Source organism: Bacillus rossius, chromosome 1 (genome assembly GCF_032445375.1).
Source record: "Bacillus rossius redtenbacheri isolate Brsri chromosome 1, Brsri_v3, whole genome shotgun sequence".
Lineage (NCBI taxonomy): Eukaryota > Metazoa > Arthropoda > Insecta > Phasmatodea > Bacillidae > Bacillus > Bacillus rossius.
This window is the reverse complement of record NC_086330.1, coordinates 334387918-334410703: the sequence shown is the minus strand read 5'-3', so window position 1 is coordinate 334410703 and position 22786 is coordinate 334387918. Positions and strand designations below refer to the sequence as shown.

The 22786-nt window shown below is 39.2% G+C and overlaps 1 protein-coding gene across 2 annotated transcripts in view; it reads right to left on the bottom strand.

The window, feature by feature from the left end:
* Positions 1-22137, bottom strand: part of LOC134528070 (uncharacterized) — a 28029-nt gene extending 5892 nt beyond the window's left edge. Inside the window, exons 1-2 of one of the 2 annotated variants that reach the window (XM_063361289.1) lie at positions 22031-22137; positions 706-942 (exon numbers count right to left, since the gene is read on the bottom strand). In XM_063361289.1, coding sequence (XP_063217359.1) covers positions 706-942; positions 22031-22076 — 283 coding nt within the window. In that variant the 5' untranslated portion in view covers positions 22077-22137. Of the gene's footprint in view, positions 1-705; positions 943-5194; positions 5426-22030 lie in introns of those variants that run through there. The other variant, XM_063361290.1, reaches the window with a different exon arrangement.
* Between the last annotated feature and the right edge of the window lie 649 nt (positions 22138-22786).

The window sequence follows — 22786 nt, the reverse complement described above, 5'->3', positions numbered from 1 at the left end:
CCATCAGTTCCGGCTGATCAGTCCACCGTCCGTGCTCACACACATAGGCGTGCCTACAGGGGGGGCCAGGTGGGCCATGGTCCCCCCTAATGCAATCACTCAGATCGGCATTTTCTCTAATGCGTTCGTTAATATTTGTATGTATATTCATGGCACTGTGACACTCAAACTGTTTTTCAGTGTTGCAGCGTGCTAATTAACAATATTTTTAAACATTTTATCGTTCTGGAAATACAGCCGCCTTAGTTTATTTAAAACACGAGGTCCCTTAAAATGGCCAAGCAAAAACAAATATATTAAGAGGTTTGTTAAAGTTCTGTTGTCTGAATTGCTGTGTTTGCATTCACTAAAAAGAAGTTCATTTCAAGGTACATCTGGAACAAGCTATTGGAAAATTCGAGGGGGAAAAATGTGTAAGTACCCTTTAAACATTGTCCATGGGAAAAAAAACATATTTTCAAGATTGTTAAAATTATACGGATATAAATATTAACTAGTAAACATATCTCGTTGATACTGCACAAAAATATAAACACGGCAATGAGTGAATGTATTTAGGCTATTTAACATTCTAAATTCAGCTTCTGATTTAAAAATTTAGCAGGGCCCCCCCTAATGGAAATGTCTGGGCACGCCTATGCTCACACGCGGCAGTTCCGACTGGGGCGGAGGAGGGTTGGAGGAGGGAAGGAGGCGACCACGCACCGACGCCGACGACCGTGGCGCACCACATGCGGTCGGCGGTGACGACGGGGCCCTGCGACTGCGGCTCCTCGGCGGCGGCGCTGCGGGAAGGTTGGTACTCCTGCAGGTGGCGCAGCGTCTCCAGGTAGTTGGCGTAGTGGCAGTCGGCGAGGTGGTCCAGCCCGTCGTCCAGCCGGCAGTACTGCTCCTCCGAGGGCTCGCAGCGGGACTCGCGGCAGCGCACGGCTCCTGCGGCGCCTGCTCGCCGACCAGGACAACCAACACCTCAGCTTTCACTTTCCCCACGCTCTCGGTGGCAGCGATCTACTGACTGGAACGGGAATGTGGCGGATGACGCGAACCATATTCCATAAAGACAAAGGGAATCTTTAAAAGATTGACTTTTTAATGAAGTTTAATGAGGTGGACAGTGTTTTCTTAATCAGGTACAAAGCCGGGGTTTAGTATTTTTTTCAATTCTTTATAGCTTTTATCTCAGCCGTTTCATTATCGCTCTTCAAATCGAATGATTCAATTGTGGACTTAGCTGCTCCGGCAACAGTAGCGGATCTAGGAATTTGGTTTGGGAGGGGCTTGACCCAGCTGACGCTAGGCTTTATCAAGGCAAACACTAAAACAATAGTGGATCCAGATGCTTTTGGAGGGGGCTTGAGCCCCTTAGCCCCCCCTCTGGATCCGCTACTGTCCGGCAACGAATTCTAGCGGCGGGTGCGGAAACTACGTGTGATTCGCGCCAAGAAATGCAGTTGAAAACACAATTTGCGTGTTATATTTATTACACTTCGCATTTTTTTTTAAAAGTATTTTATTTTAAAATCTCGTGTCCGAGTTATAAGTGTAGGTATTTGCGACACGAGAACACGTTAATTTTGCTCGTTACCGAAATTAGTTGTTACACATCTCTGAAAGACTCGCTTACGTGTTTTTATCTTTATTCTATTAAATTTTAACAGTAGCAGTCTAGATTTAAAATTGTGACCAGATTCTGTCATTGTGTTGGCAGACTTCTTGAATTTAAGAGGGAATTGGTTTTTTTGTTGAGTAACTCGGCCATATTCCCCTTTTGCCAAAAATTATAATGAACTAAGTTGCAGTAAAACGAATTCATTCTCTACTATTTTAATCAGTACAGTTTTTACTCTTAGATGGAAATTTTTCGAATCAAACCTGACCAAATCGGCGAAGTATAATTATTGAATTTATATCGTTTATTGTTAAATTTAAGGGCATAAACGATAGTAAAAAAACCTGCAGTAAGTTAAATACTCAACAATTTTGGTTTTAACTTTTTTCCCTAAAGGTTATAACAATAAAAACTTGGAAGGGCTTTTTTGTAAATTCAGATTTTTTTTATATTTCAACTGGCCTACAAACACACTTCAGTCAACGGTTGATGACAATAGGTTACCATAAACTGGAAATCAGGAGAGGCTCAATTGCTCGGAGGAGTTCTTCCACAAAGAAGGATGATTTTTATTTACAAAATTTATGGTTTCAAATACTGAAAGTTAGTATTTAAATACAGCTTTTGACAGAAGGAAAGTTTTTCACTTGGCTTAAAGTGTTTAAGTAAACATAAACATTACCCTTCAAAAACATTTTGTAAAAGTTCCGTATCACATATCCAAGTTTATTTCTACATCCTGATGGCATGATCCTGTTTTAAATTAGTTCGGAGAAATATCATGACCATAACAAAGACTTGTGATGTAAGAATGAACTATGATCACAACATGTATACAAAAGAAAATATTTCCACAAGATCTGACTTTTATTTTTGTATTGTGATATTCGAGTTTTAGTTATATCCAGGATCTTTCGACGTACTTAATTAAAACCGCATCATATACCCATCAATGTATACAATATCATGCAATCAAGATCAAGGGGTAAAATTGGATACGTGATACTGAATAATTACCAAGAAATTTTAATTCAGGGTCGGTAGAGTAGTTATTACCCCTACAACCCCCTTTACAAAAATTCTTTGGAGTCTTTCTTGCTGAAAATATAACAACTTGTCCACACACCAGTTTCATCCAAATGTACTCTGTAACTCGTTTTTACTTCAAATAAAAAGTTACTTAGTTGAAATTGGTAAATGTTTGTTGTTTATTTTCAATCATATAACGCTTTGCCAGCTAAACTTTGTTTTTCATACAGATGCATCACAATACTGAATTATTTTGTACACATACCTTCAACAAACTCTGAAATTATTATAAGAACAAACCACTCTGAGCAGTTCGATATTGACCTCAGACGGCTGTGTTGGCACCATACATTTTATGTTTCCTATAATATTGAATATCAGGTCGAATACGCAACCATACATTTAAACTACTTGAGTTAAAAGCCTCTTTTTTTTGTATTGTACCCAAAGTAATTCAAACGATCAATTGCTAAAGGTTTGCCATCAGGTCTTCATCGTTTAGGGCACTTCAAATTAACGAAAAACCAACCATCAACAGTAAAAAAAAAACCACAGAGTTTTCGTAAGTCCGCCTAATGGTAAAATATAGGGCGTATCTTAAAAACACGTCGAAATTCAGAGTACATGTGCAGGGCAGGTAAAGAAAACAGTAATGTCAATGAACTTGCATAGGATCGAAAATCCTTCTGTTTGTCGCCAGAGCCGTTGCCGAGTATACGAAGAGAGACGCTGGATCTCTTTTGTGTGGAATGTCATGTCGACGATCGTATGCATTGTGTGAGTACATGCGAACGTTTGCTGTTGCTCTGGACGTATATTTGACGCGCAGTGACTGCCGCATGCGCCATCGTATACCGTACTATGACGTACTAGACGACAGATGCCTATTCTGTGCAGGGCACCATTCAGGATGTGAACAGGTTCATCTTGCATTATATTGCAGAATAGTGGTTAGTTGTGTCAAATGCACTAGACTAATACCGGACAGTGGTATGGGACTTACGAGGAGCCCGCTATGTACGCACTGCGTGGGGGAAGTAGATGATGCCCATCATACTTTCTTTCGTTGCGGACGTTGGACAGTGGAAAGGAACGAGACTTGGGAAGCCATTGGGATTGCGCCAAACCCCAGCAACATCATAACGCTTATGGCAAGTTCCGAGACCAATTGGAAGGCTGTAATGCGATTTGCGAAGGACGTCCTGAAGGCCAAAACGCTGAGGAATAAACAACGGCGGGCGCATCTAGGGTCAGACTGAAGTAATGCGAAAGCGGTTTCCGGTATGGCCTCTTTCCCACGGGAAGGGCAGCAAGAGGTTAATTTTTAGTGGGTAAAAATCCCACACTACCAACATCATATCTTCGTTGGTGTCTTTTTGTAGATTTTTCAACCTCTATAAGAAAAAATACCGGACAGCTCCAATATTTTTGTACGAAAACCTGGAGTTGTTTTTACGTCAGTCCAATAGATGGCAGACGGTATGCACAGTATGAACAATGCATAAATTTAATACATATAGTACCAACATTATGACAACGAAAATAATGTTATTTTCTCTTATACATATTTTTAACAAGAAGTTAACCATGTTTGACACCAAATAATATAACATTTAATCATTTATCGATAAGATATTTTTGTAGCTATGCCTCTTGCCGCTACGTTATTTTTCACACTCTCATATGTGTTTTTAGGACAGAGCAGTGCGGTATTTGTCTGCAGTGTACTTGGTTGTATACCTTGGCTATATGGCATTCCACATAACAGGGATCCATTGTGTACGGTACCAGGTCTAGAGACAGATACAAGCATTGGCAGGTTCGAAACCCGGACCGGTCATCCCCTGAGTTCCGATTTTTATTGTTTCCACGAAATCACTCCTGACAGCTGCTGGGGAAGTTGTTCCTTGCAACATATCTAGGTCGAGTCCTCTACCGACGTGACTGTTCTATGTCGTCGGGCGTTACCGTCTGTGATGACTTAGCTGCCAATGAGATGTTAAGTGTAAATAAAAAAATATATATCTAAAGGAGAGGTTGTATTGTGGGCTACTGAGGTTTCTGTGAAAACCTCTATCTTTGGCCAATACAGTAAGAACATACGTATATATTTTAACTATGGTAACATTAATAAGTTACATTAATTATTTAGGTACACAACACAAACTCATGTAACTCAGTACACATAACTCCTCCTACCTCTATCTCCTCCCCGATCAACACCGCTGACGCCATCGTCGGTCATACTAATCAGGGGCGCAAGAACAGGGGGGGGGGCAAGGGTATTTTGCCCCCTCCCCCTCTGAAACCTTGAAGTGTTGTGTAATCAATTTTTAGATAGTAAAACTGCTTAAATAGCACCGTTTTCCACCTTGAAATACAAATTTTCCCGGGGGAGGACCCCCGGACCCCCCGCTTCAATAGGGGGGATCGATGATTCTTTATAAAAAGGTATATTGCCCCCCCCCCCCTTTGGAAATTTAGTTGTTGCGCCCCTGATACAAATCTCAGTCCCCTCGTGACGTTTACTGGCTCTGCTTTATTTCCCGTATTTACCATTGGGTCCGGTTACTTCTACCTGCGATCCGCTCATTCTGCTTCCACTTACTTCTCACTGCGACTTTTTTTTTACTTAACAACGCTACAGTTTTATTTTTATTTAATTTAATAGTACATATCTCTAACTGACCGTAACAGATCCACAGTATTATATTATACACAAAATAATAATGATTTATTTCTCCCAAACCTCGCAATAAACTACGTCCGCTCTCCAAGGCCGCTCGGCGTGCACTGACTCGTCTTGTGTTGTGTGTTTCGTCACTTCCTCGCGTCGTGGGGCGGGTGGGGGAAGTTCCGGCTGGTTCGCTTCTCGCTGTCAACGCTGTCCTAGTTGTCATCTGTCACGCAGTCTTCGAGCACATGTCCCTTCAGACCGGACAGTTTTGGTGTCGCTCGTAGTTTCGGAACGACGCACGGCATTCGTGGGCCCGCCCAGTCAGGGATGAATCCGTGTTAGTGAGGCGGGATGGTGTGGTCGAAGCTCACTGGTGATTCAGGCGCGGTAGAATATTAAAGGTCAAGGCTCCCTGCACGTTCCTTTAATAATTATAAAGATGTGTGTAGAACTTTCTATACCTAAAAATGTCCGTGAAAATCCCGTCTTTTTTTCCTTCTAATTTTTTGTAACTGAATTTGCATAATATCGGATGTAATTAAATTATTTGAACATTGTGTTATTTAAAAAAGACTCGTAACTTTACATATACGATCTAAATAAATAATAAATGTGCAGAGAACTGGAAGGAATTCACTAAATAACAGTTTTGGAGTGAAAAAAAAAACGTTTTTTGTGGAGACAGCCGAAATACTCCAATTTTCAACTAGCACTTGAGCCCGAAAGGTTCGCTGGAGAAAAACAATTAGGGTAGGTAGCATCAGATACGCCACCGCAGTGATTTCCGTGAAACATCTTATGTGCGGCTGAATGAGATGCATGGTAGAGGGGTGCACAGGTAAGAAGTGGAATGAATGAAAGCAAATTACATACACATATTAAGTATATTTATTGTAGAAATATAGTATAACTTGGTTGACACTGAACAATGTAAGCTAGACAAGTGATTCTATCGGGCGGCACTGCAGTGACTAGAGTGGTGAAGGGGCGCGTATTTTCAAACTAACGCGACCACTTTCGTCTTAATCTGCACACGTACTGACGAGTTATAAGCAAACGAAAGCCTTGTAAACGTCAATTTTTAGTCCAAACTGCGACGTGTGTCACGCGGCACTGGCGCCATCTAGCTGCATGAGTCAGAGGCCGCGAGTAACGACTACTTTGCTCTACTCAACGATATATAAATGAATAGCGCTTGGCACGTAGCCACGTAGCTACAGTCATCACCGAGGCGACATGTTTTCGTTGCATGCGATTTTACTTACCGAACTGAAAGACGTTTCACGTCAAAAAAATCCTAAAACCTAACATTTGTAGGAAATTGTAGGGTATGTACTTTCATTTTGAATAGGGAGGTTATTTATGAAAAATTGATAGTTTTCGAATTATATGCAAAAAAACGGCGGAGAAATGAAATTTTTTAAAACATTTTTTTTTATTTCTTCAATAATGCGTCACGAAATGTTGTTAGTAAGGCTCAGATTCGGGATTCAGCATAAAAAAAAAAACCACATAGAATGGTATAAATCAAAACTACCCCACAACTTTCCCGCTAGGGCCCTTTTGAGCACAACTTGACTATTCGCAATGAGACACTTTTATTGAATCAGGGGCGGACCGTGGAAAGCGCAGCTCTGCACGCAGCGCAGAAAGAACGGCGCTGGCGGCCCAGCCGGGCGTCTTGCACGCGTGGCTCGGGAAGGCGACCAGAGGAGGGGCTTCCTCCTCAGCGCGCCTCACGTGGGACTCCAGGGAATTAGCTTAATTGCCGCATTAGCCTGGCGACCGCCCGTCGCACCGACGCGAGCGAACACTCCAGCGCTCGTCTTAGACCCATACCTTACACCAGCGCCATTCTTGGTTCACGCTGGTCGTCATAGAAACAAGCAAAGCCCGTATCCTTGCATTCGTGTTACTTCGAAATCATTTTTTTTTATGTGTAAACATTTTAGCTCTCGGTATACGGCATTTTGTGCCAGCAATTTCGTGAAAATGGAACGGAAAACGATGAACGGAAATGTGTCACAAATGTGGCGTACCCACGCGTAGAAACATAAACTCCTTGTAAAACATACCAAACGTATGAAACTACCTTGGAATATATTTGGTAGACTAAAATAGTCATAATACAAAGTAATCACAAGTTTATAAATACCCAAGAAAACTGGCATTGCAATGCTCACAATGTAATACATAATTCTCCTGTCAGACTGCCAGAGTTTCTTAGTAGCACAGCGATAGAGCGCGCGCTTGGTAACCTAAAGGGGCATGGATCATATCATGTCACAGGAATCTTTTTGTTAAATTTTTAATAATATTACTATATAATAATGATGTTGAATCAGCTGCCGTAGCTCTCACATTCGCTCTGCAATGGACAATTTTGGCTTTTTGGACTCCTTTCGACGCAAGCTTTCCTCTGACTTCCATTTTCTATAATTCCGAACGCACTCACGAGTCATATGAGACGACATCTTTAATTACTTTGTAATTTTCAGTTTAATACAGATTTTCACTTAAATTCCGGAGAATATTTTCACTGTCTCATTTTCAGTCCTAGTAATACTCCGAAAACACCTCAATATGACACCCGAATCAACGTCCTAGCTAAACCCGTTTCCACGCTACACCAATTTATAACTTTACACAAAGCTAATTCGTAACAATCTCGCGCATGCGCCTACGCTGGTACGTTGACGTCACAGGCAGAACAAATACTGCACGACAAACACGTACAGACGATCTGTCCGTTGTGGGCGCAGAAATTGTTGACGCATTATTAGTCTCGTAGTTAATAACGATTCAAATCTGGCGGTATTTTGTCACACGAGAAATTTCGACCGACTATCACTGTAACGAGAAAATAGACGTTTCAGTATATTAAAAAAAAGTAAAAAAAAAACCTTGCTTGGACAACGAAGTGACGCACAGACGAACGTCGCAATGAATCTAAACGGAAAATATAGACAACACAACGACGTCTGCACATATGAACACATAGTACAGGATTTCTACGATTAAACAATTGCGACGGTTCTGGAAATGACGTCCGCTCTCGCTATCTTGCACAAATACAACGGGTTACTAAGACAACCGGTTTAAACCAGCAGTGGCGAAATTCCATGAAATTATTTTAAATCGATCTTCCCCATTGCAAAAATCATTCAAAGAACGTTATTCTGCACTCGCAGGCCCGCCCTGTCGTATCTCGGAGCCTGGTCTAGCACATAAGGCCCCCACACACGGTCAGTCCACGTAACGGTCCGAACTGACAGTTGGGACTGAACTGAAGCCCCTCCACACACAATCATTCTTGTGGTTGCTGTTGCTGTTGGATGTATCGTTTCATCGTAGAATATGGAAGAAACTTTGGATGTTGCAGTTGCAGTTGCACTTTTAGTTAGAATAAAGAAAGAAAAAATCAACAAAGCAACCAAAAGAGTATAGACAAAGATGTCTTCAACGACACTCAGCTGATTTGACTGATTGTTTGGACTGACAGTTTGGTTCATCAGTTAATCAGATGCTTCTGGTCAGTCAACTGCCCTTGCATGCACATGGCAGTTCCAACTGTTAAATTCCGACTGATAATTCCAAACCGAAAGTTCGGGCTGATCGCGTGCTAGAAGCACCAGCGAGCATCGACCTTGTCTTTACAAAGCAAAAATTTGTAAATCTCATTTTTTTGTAAAGACAAGGACAGTATATACAATATAATTCGTAATTTTAACGACAAACTTTGGCTGCAGTTTCATCACTATGGTCTGTACCTATATTAATTCCATAGGCTGGTATTTGTAACTGAACAATTTTTTTGTTGAAGATTATCGAGAAAGTATTAAAAATGTATAGGGGCATGTAGTTTTTCGCGAAATAATCTTATCACTCATTAGACTGCAATAAGGTATGTCCGCGCAAGCGATTGTTCCCTTGTAATTAGCAAGAGAAGCCATTGCCCTATTTGGCCGGACCATTCAGAACGCTTTTGCTTCCTCACTGGATGGCTATGATTGGTGTGCTAACAGTATGCATGTACCTGAAATAAACCTAGCAGCCAACCACGAAATACAGACCATGCAACAAAGTTTTATCACACAGCTGAGATGGAAATATTTTTTTGCGAAAAATACATGGCAGTGACTGAAAAAATTCGCGGTTTCAATGACCTTTAGGATAGACTACACAGTCCTCTGTATATCTGGGCAAATAACACCAGTTAATTGGCTGCTGATTTGTGAGTCGCATCAACTGGTTTTCCGGTGACTCGATACTTCTTTGGACGAGGGTTTCTCATTATCCCAGAATCGTCCATATTAACAGTGAGCCAATAGCAAAAGCAGCTTAACGGTACATGTATTTGGAATCTAGCCTATTACGAAATGAATCCGCGAATTTTTCCTGTCTCTAATACGAGGGTTTTTTTCATAACAAATGTTTTTAACGAATTTTTCATAACGATCGAGGCATTTTTCATAATGTAACACAGGCTTATTGATGCCTTCTTCGAAGAAGTTAGCCGCCAGTGTATAGAGGTACAGGACCAGCGCCTGAAACTCCTTCTCCCTCACGACGCTGCTGTAAGGCAGGTGGACTAATTGCGCGGCGCACTGGCTCCCACGTCCAGACTTATCGCACGAGATGCGAATAGTTGGGAAGGGAGAGGGAGGGGGAGGGGGAGCTCCAGGCGCTGGCCCTTTATCTCTATTCAATGGCGGCTGACTTCTTCGGGGAAGGCATCGAGAAGCTTGTGTTAGGATGTGACAAATGCCTCGAACGTTTTGGCGATTATGCAGAAAAATATGTAAGACTCTGCTGATCTTTAGGTAGTAAAATTATATTGTTATGTACATTTTCCTTTTTTTATAGCAGATCGGAGGTTCACAAAAAAAGCCCTCGTACATGGCCCTAACAATGGAACACGAAAAAACGGGCACGTTAAAAAAAGCAAAAACTTTGCAGGTTAATCAAACAGAGTAATATTAGCATCCTTTACCCTAAGTCACGACTGTGAAATCGGCCCTAAATGTATGAATTATGTTTCATTGAACAACACGAAAAATACGGACTCAAATTATTACCCTTAACTATACTGTTTTTTGAGAAATGCTAGTTTAAAATTTAAAACAAGAAACTACAACATCTGGCGGGTGCGCAAATCACAGAATAACCAGTGTGCTAGAGCTGCTACAAATCGGGGACACTGATTGTTATACCAAGTACACGCCCATTAAGTTATTTTGAAGAAAACATTTAATTAATATTGAAAGTTAGTTTTGTCGTGCAGATTAAATATCCGCCTTTAAAAAAATACCCATTTTACTTCCACTTCGCAAAACAATTACGGGGAATAAAGTTGTTTCCCTTAATTATTCCAATGCAATAATTTTACGACAGCGACAAGTTTTGCAGTGGTTATTGAACTACGTATGTATAAAAAAAATCATCCAGATGCTCAGTGTACCATTTTTAACACTTTTTACAATTTTTCCAATAAACCAGTTGTTCAATTCGGAATTCCAAGGAGTACACCACACCAGCCTTGGGAAGCACTTTAGACCATAAGGTGGCAATGTCTGCCAGGTGACGCCATTTATTTTCCAGCTCATGGTCTAAGCCATATTGGTTAGACGCCAAAAATACTGGCTGAAGTGTTTTACCTGAATTGTGGAAACAGTTTTAAACAATGGATTCAATGAAGTCACAGTGTTTAACGACGGAGATACTGATTCATACTTACTAACCATCATCACATGTGGTGAAGCACCATTTCCGCGATGTTTTGGGCGTGACAATATGGCGAAGGCGAGGTAAAAAAAAAGTGACTTCATCTACGTCACAGTATGCCGTCTCGTGATAATTTCTAACTCCATGATTTAGACTATAAGTCGTACCTAAGTTTCAACTAACTTTTTTCGTGATGAATCTACAGCCGAAATTTGTCGGTTCTATTTCATACTTGCTCTGCAGAGTCTGCGTGGTCAACATATGCCGTGCCTACAAACACGTGAAGTGCTCCCTTGACCAATCAGCATTAAGGGCGTGTGCCAAAAAAAAAAAAATTACGGGAAGCAAACACTTTTTTTTTTTCGAATGAACACAACCTTAGCAATACGACAAAACTTGTACATTAAAACTACCATAAAACTCATTTTTTATTTATATATAATCATAAAGTCATAATCTTTTTACACATGTGAATGTTTACATTATGAAAATATCGGATCACATTAACATACGTTTATCAGTACGCGCATAAAAATAAACAGGCTAACCATATAGACGGCTAATTTTTTTCCTACCTCGAATGAATTTATCGTTCCGACCTTCTTCAACTAACTCGGGTTGTTGCATCCTCATTTCACCGGTGTTTCTGCGAGAGAGAGAGATATATAGAGAAGAAAAACATTCGAAACAAGTAGTGAAGGCTAATGACGGCTACCTCGAAGAAACGCGAGCGAGAAGTAGGTACCGCGCAAGTAATCGCGGGTTATCGGGAAGCATAGCGTGCAGCACGAAGAGGAGGTCGGATGTTGGTAATTGGTGGGAAGTCGCGCAACGAGGAAAGGGTTTGCGATGCTCCGTTTAAAGGAGAAGCTCTCCGTCCCAGCTGACCTCTGAGCCACGGGCCATCTGCCGTGACGTCACCGAGAGGCCGGATGTTTGCCACGGAGAAAAAGTCTCAGGAAATTCGCCAAGGACGTCAGCATCTCGAGTTAATTTCATTTGGACAATTAAAAATGACAGATGTAAGCATTACGACAAAAAAAAAACTGTCGAGGCAGTTACAAACTTTGAGGCTTTGTGTTCTCTAGTGGCACAATAAAGATAACCTATTTAATGGAACCACGTACTTAAATTAATGATATATTAAGTATTCAATTATTATTTTTAACATTATGAATATATTTAATCTATATAATTACTTAATTAAATAAAATTAAAGTCTTATTATATACGAGCAAATACATAATATATAGGCTAATTAAAATTATTTAATGTAATAGTACATTTAATTTTTTTATTAAAATTTATATTATATAAAATATAAAACAGAATATTTGTTAAAGATTGAATTTTTTATATAAAATAAATCTTACACTCCATCTTTTCATAAATTGCTAGGGCGCCCTTGGTATCTGAGATCGCTAAACTTGTGCGGGCAATATAAAGGAAGACGTTAGTGCATAACCAATAAGCGTATTTTGGCTGTGTTCTAAATTTACAAACTGAGGGTACTTGCGGGACCATGTCAGCTCGATAATTTCATAGATGCTGTGATTCGTACATTCAGTTTGGTAGCTATTTCTTCTTTGATGATTTATGTATGTGCATTATGCCACGCTTTTGACACAATGTCTCAGCAACTGTAAGTGAAGGACACTATCAAGGCCCGTCTACAATTGCAATGTCTCAAATTTTTGTCCGATAGACATTGATTGCTGATTGGTCCACGTGACAATCTGACGTCATGGCGATGGTCCGAATCTTCCTGGTCCGAATACATTGGTCAACTTGAACCTTTTGTCCCCATTTGTGTCCTTTGGTAGCATTGAAGAAAAATAATATTCGTGATATTTGCGGTTTACATTTCCCATTTCAAAAAGGTAAACAGAAAATAGCGAACGGTGTGGTAGGAACAGGAAGCCAAGAAGATCGAGGCAAAATATTGATCAGTGCTGTCTGTTTGCGACCGGTGTTTTTCAAAGGACGAACCCATGAATTCATATTCGCAGAGTGCTTAGAGTTCATTTATTAGCATTTAATTTTGCTTTAAAGAAAAAAGAAAAATATTTAATCCCACAACTTTCGCAAGTTAAATGAATATTCAATAACTTAGCTGCGAACTCATTTACAATGCATGAAAAAATAAACTAAAACAATCTAAAAAAAACAACAACATTTAAATTGGCAATATATATTTACTGTAATTAATAAAGTATCGCAATTGTAGACAGGGCAGTTTTCGTGAGACAATGTGACGTCATTACATGAGGATAAGGACAAGGACTGCTCACAGGTTCGGACTGAGTAGACACACGCCACGTTGATTTTTTAATTTTATATTAAAGTTTATTTTAGTAAATTTTAACACGATACCTCTCATGTATTGATTGTTCTATCACACATATTTTCCAACAGATAATTTCTAAATGTAATATAATGGTTGTAAAATGTCGCGCAAAATCATTAATTATAGTTGTAAGCGTATGATTGTTTCTACCACATACAAATAATATATATTTTTTTTAATTTTAGTTTTAGGTCAGTAAAGGATACAGTAAACTTCAACGACGCACGGAAGAAAGGCGAGTTCTTTAAAGACAAAATGAAAGAGAAATAAAGACTAAAGGCGTGTAGATGTCTCGAAGTAAATAAAGATCAAGGGCCCCGCCTATCTGAACACACATACGGTGCGCAGAGCTTCAGGAAAAACAACGCGATTTGAAAACCACTCTAGATATCCGAGTGGAGCCTTTTACGAAAAGCATTTAAGAATTCGCTGAGGGCCAAAAAGTACTTTTGATTACTGATTAAGTTTTTAAGATGTATTTTTAGAATAGTTAAAATGGCTAAAATGCGTGTTTTCAGAGTAATTTTTTAAGCGGAAACAACCGGTACAGATTCTTGAAAGCACTTAAGGGACATACATTACACCTTTTAATTCATTTCTATGCTATATATAATGTTACGGTCACCGCTTAAACTCCACAGTTGTCCTATGGACGACGAAAAGACAGCGCGCCAGTCACTTTCTTGTGCTTAGAGGCGATACCGCGCTAGAAGCACCAGCGAGCGTCGCGCTTATCATCCCACCTCACTAATGCACACACGCCCCGACTATACGAGCACCTTAGGTTAATAAAAGTAAACAAGGGCATGTTCGTTCTCACAAAGTGGCAGGGTTACACCACAACGGTAAAGGCTCGAAGGGACAGCATGAGAGCGCTGCGTTTCATTTGAACACGACCTTTCAACACGTAGGCCGGGATTATAATCTACGCAAGAGACGCAACGTGGTAAAAACGCAACTTGCAATACGAAAGTAAATCACGGTCGTTTATAATCACGAAAATCGCAAAAGTCACTTCACAAATTGAAATTGTAAAACGGCAGAAAACAAACTGCTTACTCGGGCTTCTTTTGATAACTTATTTTTATAATGAAACCTTTAAATGCAATAAATTGATTTAAAAGTGTTGTTTTATTTAACTACTCAAAAGTTTAACAAGTGAAAACGAAATGTATATGATAAAAACAACAGCGATGCCTTAAATGCATATAACATCTGCGCCTTACAAGGAAACGCAAGAAGTTGAAAATCGGTTGATGTTTGCGTTCCGTTTCTGCAACTTGCGTAATTTATATTCAGGTATTTGAAAAGATCGTTGTTGAGCTTTGTGCGTCTTGCTTTTCTTGCGTTTATTACGTACTTCATACACTGTTAGAAATTACAGTTAATTTAAGGACTTTTCAACGAAAATATTAACTCAAATAAACAGAGTTCTTCGTAATTTTATATAACTGTATCTTCCTAAAAAAATACGCCGTACTTCAAATCCGAGTTGTGTGTTTAGTTCTAAAAAAAATGTAAACACACACGTGGACAAAGAAAAGTGTTATTATAGCAGAATTAACCAGCTTTTGAATGTTTTGTTAATACGCCAATAATATTCTTTTGAAATCATGTTTGAAGAAAAGAAACCCAGTGTCCGTAAATTTACGACGATAGCAGTAAATTTACGAAGATAATCGCAAATTTACGAAGATCCCTGGGTAATTTGTAACCAGCGTTCTTCGTAAATTAAAGGTGAAAATTTTTAACAATGTAACCCGGTCCTTGAACATAATCAATACAAGAAAATCACGGTCGTTTATAAAGCACGAAAGTCGCAAGACGTACCAAACCCTTAACTTAAAATTGTAAAACAGTAAAAAAATCGATATTTCATTTATAATGTAAACATAAGATATTGTCAATAATTTTAATTGAAAAGAGTTGTCTACTTTCACTGGGTGTAAGTTAAACAAGAGAAAATGTAGACGAAATAGTTCAGTGTACATGACTTGTAATTAATTTTAAAAACTGGCGTTTAGCTATAAAGTTTAAATATAATTATGAACAAGTTTTCATGTAAATAAACTGTAATCAAATATATATCATCAATCATATGAATCAACATAATTTTTTAGTCAATTGTAACATAACCTATTATTACTGCACTCGCCGACAGATGCTACTTTTTTTAATACTAAAAGAATAAATACTTGAAATTATACTAGTAATCAGTTTTTTATAATGCAAGAATAATTAACCTTTATTTCCGAAATTGTTGTTGTAATAAGCAATGAAAACCACATTAACTTTTCACTTCACTTTATAAACAGTCGACGAAACAGTTCACGTGTAGATGTAAGTTGTGTGCTGCCGATGTCTTTCTTCTCCTCGAACAAATAGGCCAATCGAGTGGAAGAGAGATATATGCGGCGCAAGCGTACAATGAGCGTAACGGGACACAGTGTAACGGAACAATTTGCGCGACGGGACACAGCGTAACGGAACAATGTGCGTAATGGGACACTTTTTCGTGCGTGCAGCCGGCGTTCATCGATTTATTAAGACGTTGTCACGTCAAAAATAAATATATTTTTTAAATAAATTAAACTACAATTCATAGTAGCCAAAAAAAAATTACTTTTAAACACAAAAAAAGTTCTAGTTTCCATATTCCATTTAATTCTCCTTATCCACAACGCACAAAAACTCTAAAAATGCAACTTTGGCAGCTAATCATGCAAAAAGTAGGATGGGATGTGTACCTACATATTTTCAGTTTGTGAGCTGTCGGCCACTCGGCAAGTGGAACAGGACATGCGCCGTCTGCCCGCGGCTGGGTTCGCGCAGGTCGCGGAGCTAATGGGGCGATAAAGGTGAGGCTGGCCGGTTGCCCGCCGCCACCTGCGGGGCTCTGGGCTTGCGGCTGTCGCGGCGGCAAGCCCCTGCTCTCAGATGTGTGACCTCTTAGCTCTCGGTACTCGGCATTTGGTGGGAGTCATTTCGAGCAGCCGACGGAAGTCGCGTGGAACGGTAATGCGTGAACACGGTGCTGCCATCCGTGGCGGAAGGCGCGAACCAAAGTTCGCAAAGCCAACGTGATTAACCGCGTTTAATGAATTTTAACAAGATGGGCAATGTTTTCATAAAAAAATCCTAGTGTATAATCAAGTCCTCTCCCGGTTGCGTATACGGCGTATCCGCATCCATGCCCATGGGGGCCCCAGGGCGGTAGGGGCTATCGGCTAAGAGCGCTGGGTTAAGAAAGAAAAAAAAAAGGGGGGGGGGGGAACCCTTGCACGGCATAATCATCATAATCATGTATAATCAAGTCTAAAGCCGGGGTTTGGTGATTTTTTCAACTTTTTTTTCTCGCTTTTATCGGAGCCGTTCCATTATATAATTTAAATTCTCGGTCTGATAATCAAATGATTAAACAGTCGGCGTAAATGCTCTGGCAATGAATTTTAGAGGCGTGTTATTCACGTCAATAAATGTAGTTGAAAACGCAATCTGCGTGTATATTTATCACTATCGTCATTATTTTAAAATATTCTACGTTTAATTTTCATGTCCGAGTTTCGAATAATAACTGTAGTTGCAACATGAGAACACATGAATTTGCTCGTTACCGAGGTTAGATGTTGCACATCTCTGGCGAGTATTTTTTTTTGTTTGGCTCTTTGATAATCGTTTCACCAACAACGAGCCGACCGACAGTTCGTTGACTTTTCACGCATTTGGCACCAATTTCGGACGATAACAATTCAGACGCATGCCTTACCCGGGACTCGAACCCAGAACTACTCGCTTCGAAAGCCCGCCTGTGCACCAACTGCGCTACTGAAGTCGGCTACTCGCCTAGTATCGAGCTGAACCGGGTTTGTTTGATGAGAAGGGGAGATATACCATGTTGACTTCCTTTTCATAGATGGTAAGCGTGGCTGTCGTTTCCCCCACCAAGGGCCTAGTCATCTCAACGTGCAAAAGGTAGGCATGTAAAAGAGTTTATATGCAGACCCCTCGAGTAGTTTTATGGATATTACGTAGGAAGTTTTTAAAATATAGCAGTAGCTTTGTTTTTTTTCGGATTTGTTGAAGAGCTGCCATTCAAATTAGTACTTACCAGGCGCGAATTGTATTTAAAAAAAAAAACATCCTGGATAGTCTTAAGCTTTATACTTTTCAGGCGAAAATAGATCGCGAGTAAATTTTTAACGTGAAAACGGTTTTTTTTAATAATACATACTAAGCCTTTGTTGATGAAACACGATGAAACGCTTGTGTTTTCACCAAAAATTTTAATATATCTAGTGACTCAAGGGTTGTATCGCCAAGTGTTGTATATATTCTGAAAATATACCACTGGTCGTTGCCTGTTAGTCCATTTACGCCATCGTGCGCCTACGTTTTAAATGTAAAGTAAATATTTATTTACTCTTGATAAATGTAAAATATCATTTTAAGATTACCCGGAAAAATATAAATAAATACATTAATAAAAAGGTGAGTTTCAATTCTTTCCCTGTTAAATTATACTTTATAGTCCACGAGAGATGTTTACAAGCAAAAATAATTACAGTAGTGTAGCGATGCTACCCCACCCCGATTTTTTAGTTCCCTGTAAAGTGGTACACACACATAACTAAAGCTTATATCTGAAATAAACATTATAACCTACCTTCCTGTATAGATGCATGACATATAGAGGAGACAGAAATGCCAATGAACATCGGTAATGCTTATGTTTATTATTGGAGCTGTTACCGCAGACAAGTACATACACTGGATCTCTGTCGTGTGGAATGCCACATCGGAAAGATACACAACCAACTTAAATATTCGAGCAAGACTGGCCTTGGCAATTAGTGAACGCTGGTGAACACAACAACCCTACTCTTCTACAGCCACATTTAGCACTACAACCTTTTTTGCAATTGCAAAAAAATTGTATTTAAGAGTTTTTCTGGAGCAGGTGGGAGTATAGTTTGAATCGGTTCCAAAGTATTATCTGTTAATTTCCAACCTGTCTTCGGGGTTCAGTTGATTGCCTAGCCATGTCTGAACTTGATAGTATACTCGATACAAGTTTTGATGAGCAGAAGCCGATGTTGGAGGAAGACAAGATAGTTGCACTTGTTTCTTGTTCCGTGTATTTTTTACAAAAGTTAAATATCAATACATGTCGATACAATTAATTTTTTTTTTGGAGCTCCATAAACAGCAAGGAGAAAGCGAATTCCTTTTGTGATTATCGTTTGAGGAGGAGAGTCAATTTCTTCAAATACTTTAGCGCAATCAATTAAATCCTTTTTCTCAAATAATTTTAATACTGATGTTTTACCCCTTCTTAACATTTCTGATGTAGTATCACAACCGGTTATCGCATGTAAAAATAAAACATGGTTTTGGCATTTTGGATAAGCAGATAAACGTTTTGAAGAATATATTTCTGTTCGCTGTTGAGCCTTTCCAGGTTTTAAAAAATAAATAATTTTATAAATCGGAGTCCGTGCAGTAAGAAGTATTAACAAATCAACAACTTCACCAACCACAACAGTTGTATTTGTTGCATTGAATTGTTCAATTGCTGTTTCAATTATGACGACATCAGCGTCATTTTGAGCTTGTTTAATTGTAACTGCAATATTTTCAGTGGTCAGCTTGTCACTCAACATGGAAATGAAACGAGATTTATTATGAATGTTACCGAGAAATTGTTATTGGTTTGGTGGAACTGTTATAAATTGATGAAAGATAATGTCGGAATATGAAGATGTTTTCGTAGTCCGACGACGTGCAGCTTTAATGTTTTTTGTCGAGTCACTATAGCCATCAAATACTACCGTCACTCTATGACCATAGTGCCTGCGTAGATACTGAACGTATTTTGCGAAATTGACGTTGAAAGTTTCTTCTCGATTCCACACAACGTGATGTAACAAATATCCTCCACCGATAATGCAAGTAGCGTTTGTAGTATCAACTTCAGCATTGACTGATAGAAAGCAATCGCAAATGGCTGACTTTAGTGTTTTGCGCATTACAAGTGCATCGAAGAATGATAACGGGTAAGGGGTTAATTTACATACTCGAAAAATTTTTCAATTTCATTCTCGAACGTCTTAGTGATACTCATGCGTTGGGCTAAGGGACAGTTTCTATTGACTGTATATTCTCATAATTGTATATTTTATACATATGAGACACAAATAGGCATTTTTACTTATATTAAGTGCCTAACTACGTATTTACGTGGCATTTGTGTGCATATCGTGTAGAATCTAACTCCTTAAACTTTTAGAATTGCGATATCTTAGGAATAGTGATTCTGAGACAAAGAGTATTGGGACAATTTTTGTAGATAATTTTGTAATCTACAATTTTTGTCTGGGCTATATGTTTGATAAAACTTGCCGTTTTTGAGACAAATCAAAAAAACTGAAAAGTTTGACCTTTGACCTTTAATAACTTTTTTAGCACACAAGGGATCTATGGGGACTTTTGGCACTTTATTTCTACTGGTGTACCCAAGGTCTCTACCGAAATTCAGCTCTGTCGGAATTTTTTTTTATTTGATCACTATTTTTATGTCTATTTTGACCGGACTATGGGTTATTTTGCTTTCTTCGATACTATTATAAAAGAGTTATTTTGGAAATTTATAACGATAGCTCCTTGCATTATAATAGGTGGGAAAAAATCAAGCGTTTATAAATATGATTTATAGCTTGACAGTTTACAGCTAGTAAATAACATTTATAAAAGATCTTGTAACGTAATTTGCGACCCAACGATATAGTATACAAGAGCTGTCGCAATAGTTTAAAGCAACGGCCCTTAAATGAGTGTCAGTAAAGACAAAAAAAAACAATCAAATAACAAACATATTTAGCATGTATTTAACCAATTATTGATATAATTAATTTATGCTTAGAAATTATTACGCTGAGACCACAGAGAATAATCAACTTATTGGCGAAATATTGTCCACTGTTATCGCGTAGTGTGCATGAACAAGTTCCAACATGTAGGCTAACCGCCGCGTCGTGAGGAAAAAGTGATAACAATACGCTGGCGATGGCGACTGCGGTTGACGTAATAGCCACACCAAGCAGGAATGTAAACTAGAGCGAGTGGCCAAACCTAGGATCTGTAGTTTGCCGAGCCAAATTAAATAATCCATCTGTAACGCAAACCGTGGGGCATTAAGAAAACCACGATGCCGGAACTTGAGATTTCTCACTAGTAACTTAGTAGGTACCGTTATACTAATTTTTTTTCTACTGTGATTTCGTGTTTTTCCAATTGATTTTTACACATATTTTTAATGAAAATATCGTTATTTGTTTATAAAAGGTTTTATCTATTAAGTAAATAATTATTTAATGTTCGTTTCAAAAGTCATTATCAAAATTACGAAACTATCGAAACAAATTATTTACGATACTACCCCCCTTAGGCTGGGTTTATACTAAAATTCGCCAAAAAAAAAAAGTAATAAAACTACTTTACTTCACACAAAAGAAACACATCTCAAGTCTTCACCAACCTTAGAACTTGAAATCATAAAAATAAATAATTTTTTTTTTTTTGGAAAACGTACGAAATTACCATAAATTTGATTCAAAAACGTTATCATATTTCACTGCGCGATACTTTAGTAAGTGAAAACGTCATGCGCATGATAAACAGAAAATCGTAGTCTTCTTCATTACGTTTGCATCTTAAAATTTTTTTTTGAACTCTTCGCTTGAAATATAGCACGGGGAATCAAGAGGCTGAACGCTCATTTCTTGCGCAGTTTGTAACCCCGGTCATGATGCCCGTTCTACGATGATGCGGAAACGTTATCACGTGAACGGAGACGCGGATCTCAAGGAACGGAGTTTCTTCAATAGCGCGCAGACGGAGACGGACCCGGCAATGCTGAGAGAGCTAGGTACACTTCGTAACCTTGAAGTGCAAACTCGTAGGTTGCCGTTCGCATTGTTGGAAGCAGCAGGCGCGATGTTCAAACGTCCCGGGAGATCCCGTATCTATAGGTGTAAAAGTAACGAAAAAAAGCGTACCCGTATGTATTCGTTACTACAACAATTAGTACTCGTTACTATCGTATCGTTACGTTACTCGTTACTTCTGCTACCGCATAACATGCTGTTTTATGTTGCAGCAACGAATCGAGTCGTATTGCATACGCGTACAGTATGACGTCGCGTAAATAATAATAAAAATAATATAAACAATTAATAATAATTGATAATTAACAGTTTTTGTTAACCAAGAAACAATTAAATCTCATTAGAACGGCTTTATTATTTTATCTCTCTTAAGATAAGAAAACGTGAAAATACGCTATAATAAAAAACAAAAACATACGTATTTCTAATTTGTAAAAAATACTTTCTTACGTTATTTATGTTCCCATCTGAAACTTTGTCTACACACACAATAACTTTAATAAACAGTAAAAAAAACTTGCATGCGTAAAACATACGAAAAATGCGAGTAACCGGATGTGGCCGTGTGTAACGTTTCGTTACTCGTTACTAGATGGTGCACCCGTTACTCAGTAACGAATACATGCGGTTTGCTAGAGCTCTACCCGCCTCCGTCTCCGCGCCACTGCGGAACGCACGGGCTGGTCGGCGCAGGCACTCACCGATGCAGGCGACGGCCGCGAGCAGCGGGAGCAGCCAGCGCGCCATGGCTCGCAGCGGGACTCTGGAGGCGGGCGACACCTACTGCCGCGCTGCTCCTCGGGACGACAGTCCCCTCTACCAGGAGGAGGAGGGGGGAAGAGGGGAGCGAGGAACACGGGGGTCAAGAGGCTGCGAGCAGTCGTGCGTCAGCCCCCCCCCCCCCTCTCCCGCTATCACTCTCTTAGTGGCGAACCCAGACCTTGTGGGGCACTGATATCTTACCAGGAGGGGCCTCACCGACGGAACTGTGGTGGGGGTGGTGCCTCTACCCTGGAAAATTTGAAAATAAAACTCTCTGAAACAAATTTTTTTTAGCCAAGCTGGGACTTAAATTTTGATATTGTTCGCTAATTTGTCTTAAAAAGAAATTCAAATGTTCTTTCCGGGTTAGTTTTAAAAAATTCTACCGATTAAACTCTGTTGAAATCAGGTCAGTAATAATTATTGAGGCAATAAAATCTGTGAGTTTTTTTTTTTTAATAAACAATCATGAAAACCCAATTGAAACTGAAAGATATTGACCAGCACTTTAAAGTACATGCTAGTTACGATGTAATAGTTCCTTTTCTCATTAATCTTCACAGAAAACTTGACAAAAAATAAAAATAAAAAGTTTAACACGAGGCTCTGTGACTGCCCCTGGGAATAGCCCCCCGTGAAAAAGGAGAGAGGGGAGTTTGGAGACCCTCCTCAAGAAATTTTGCAAAATAAACTCT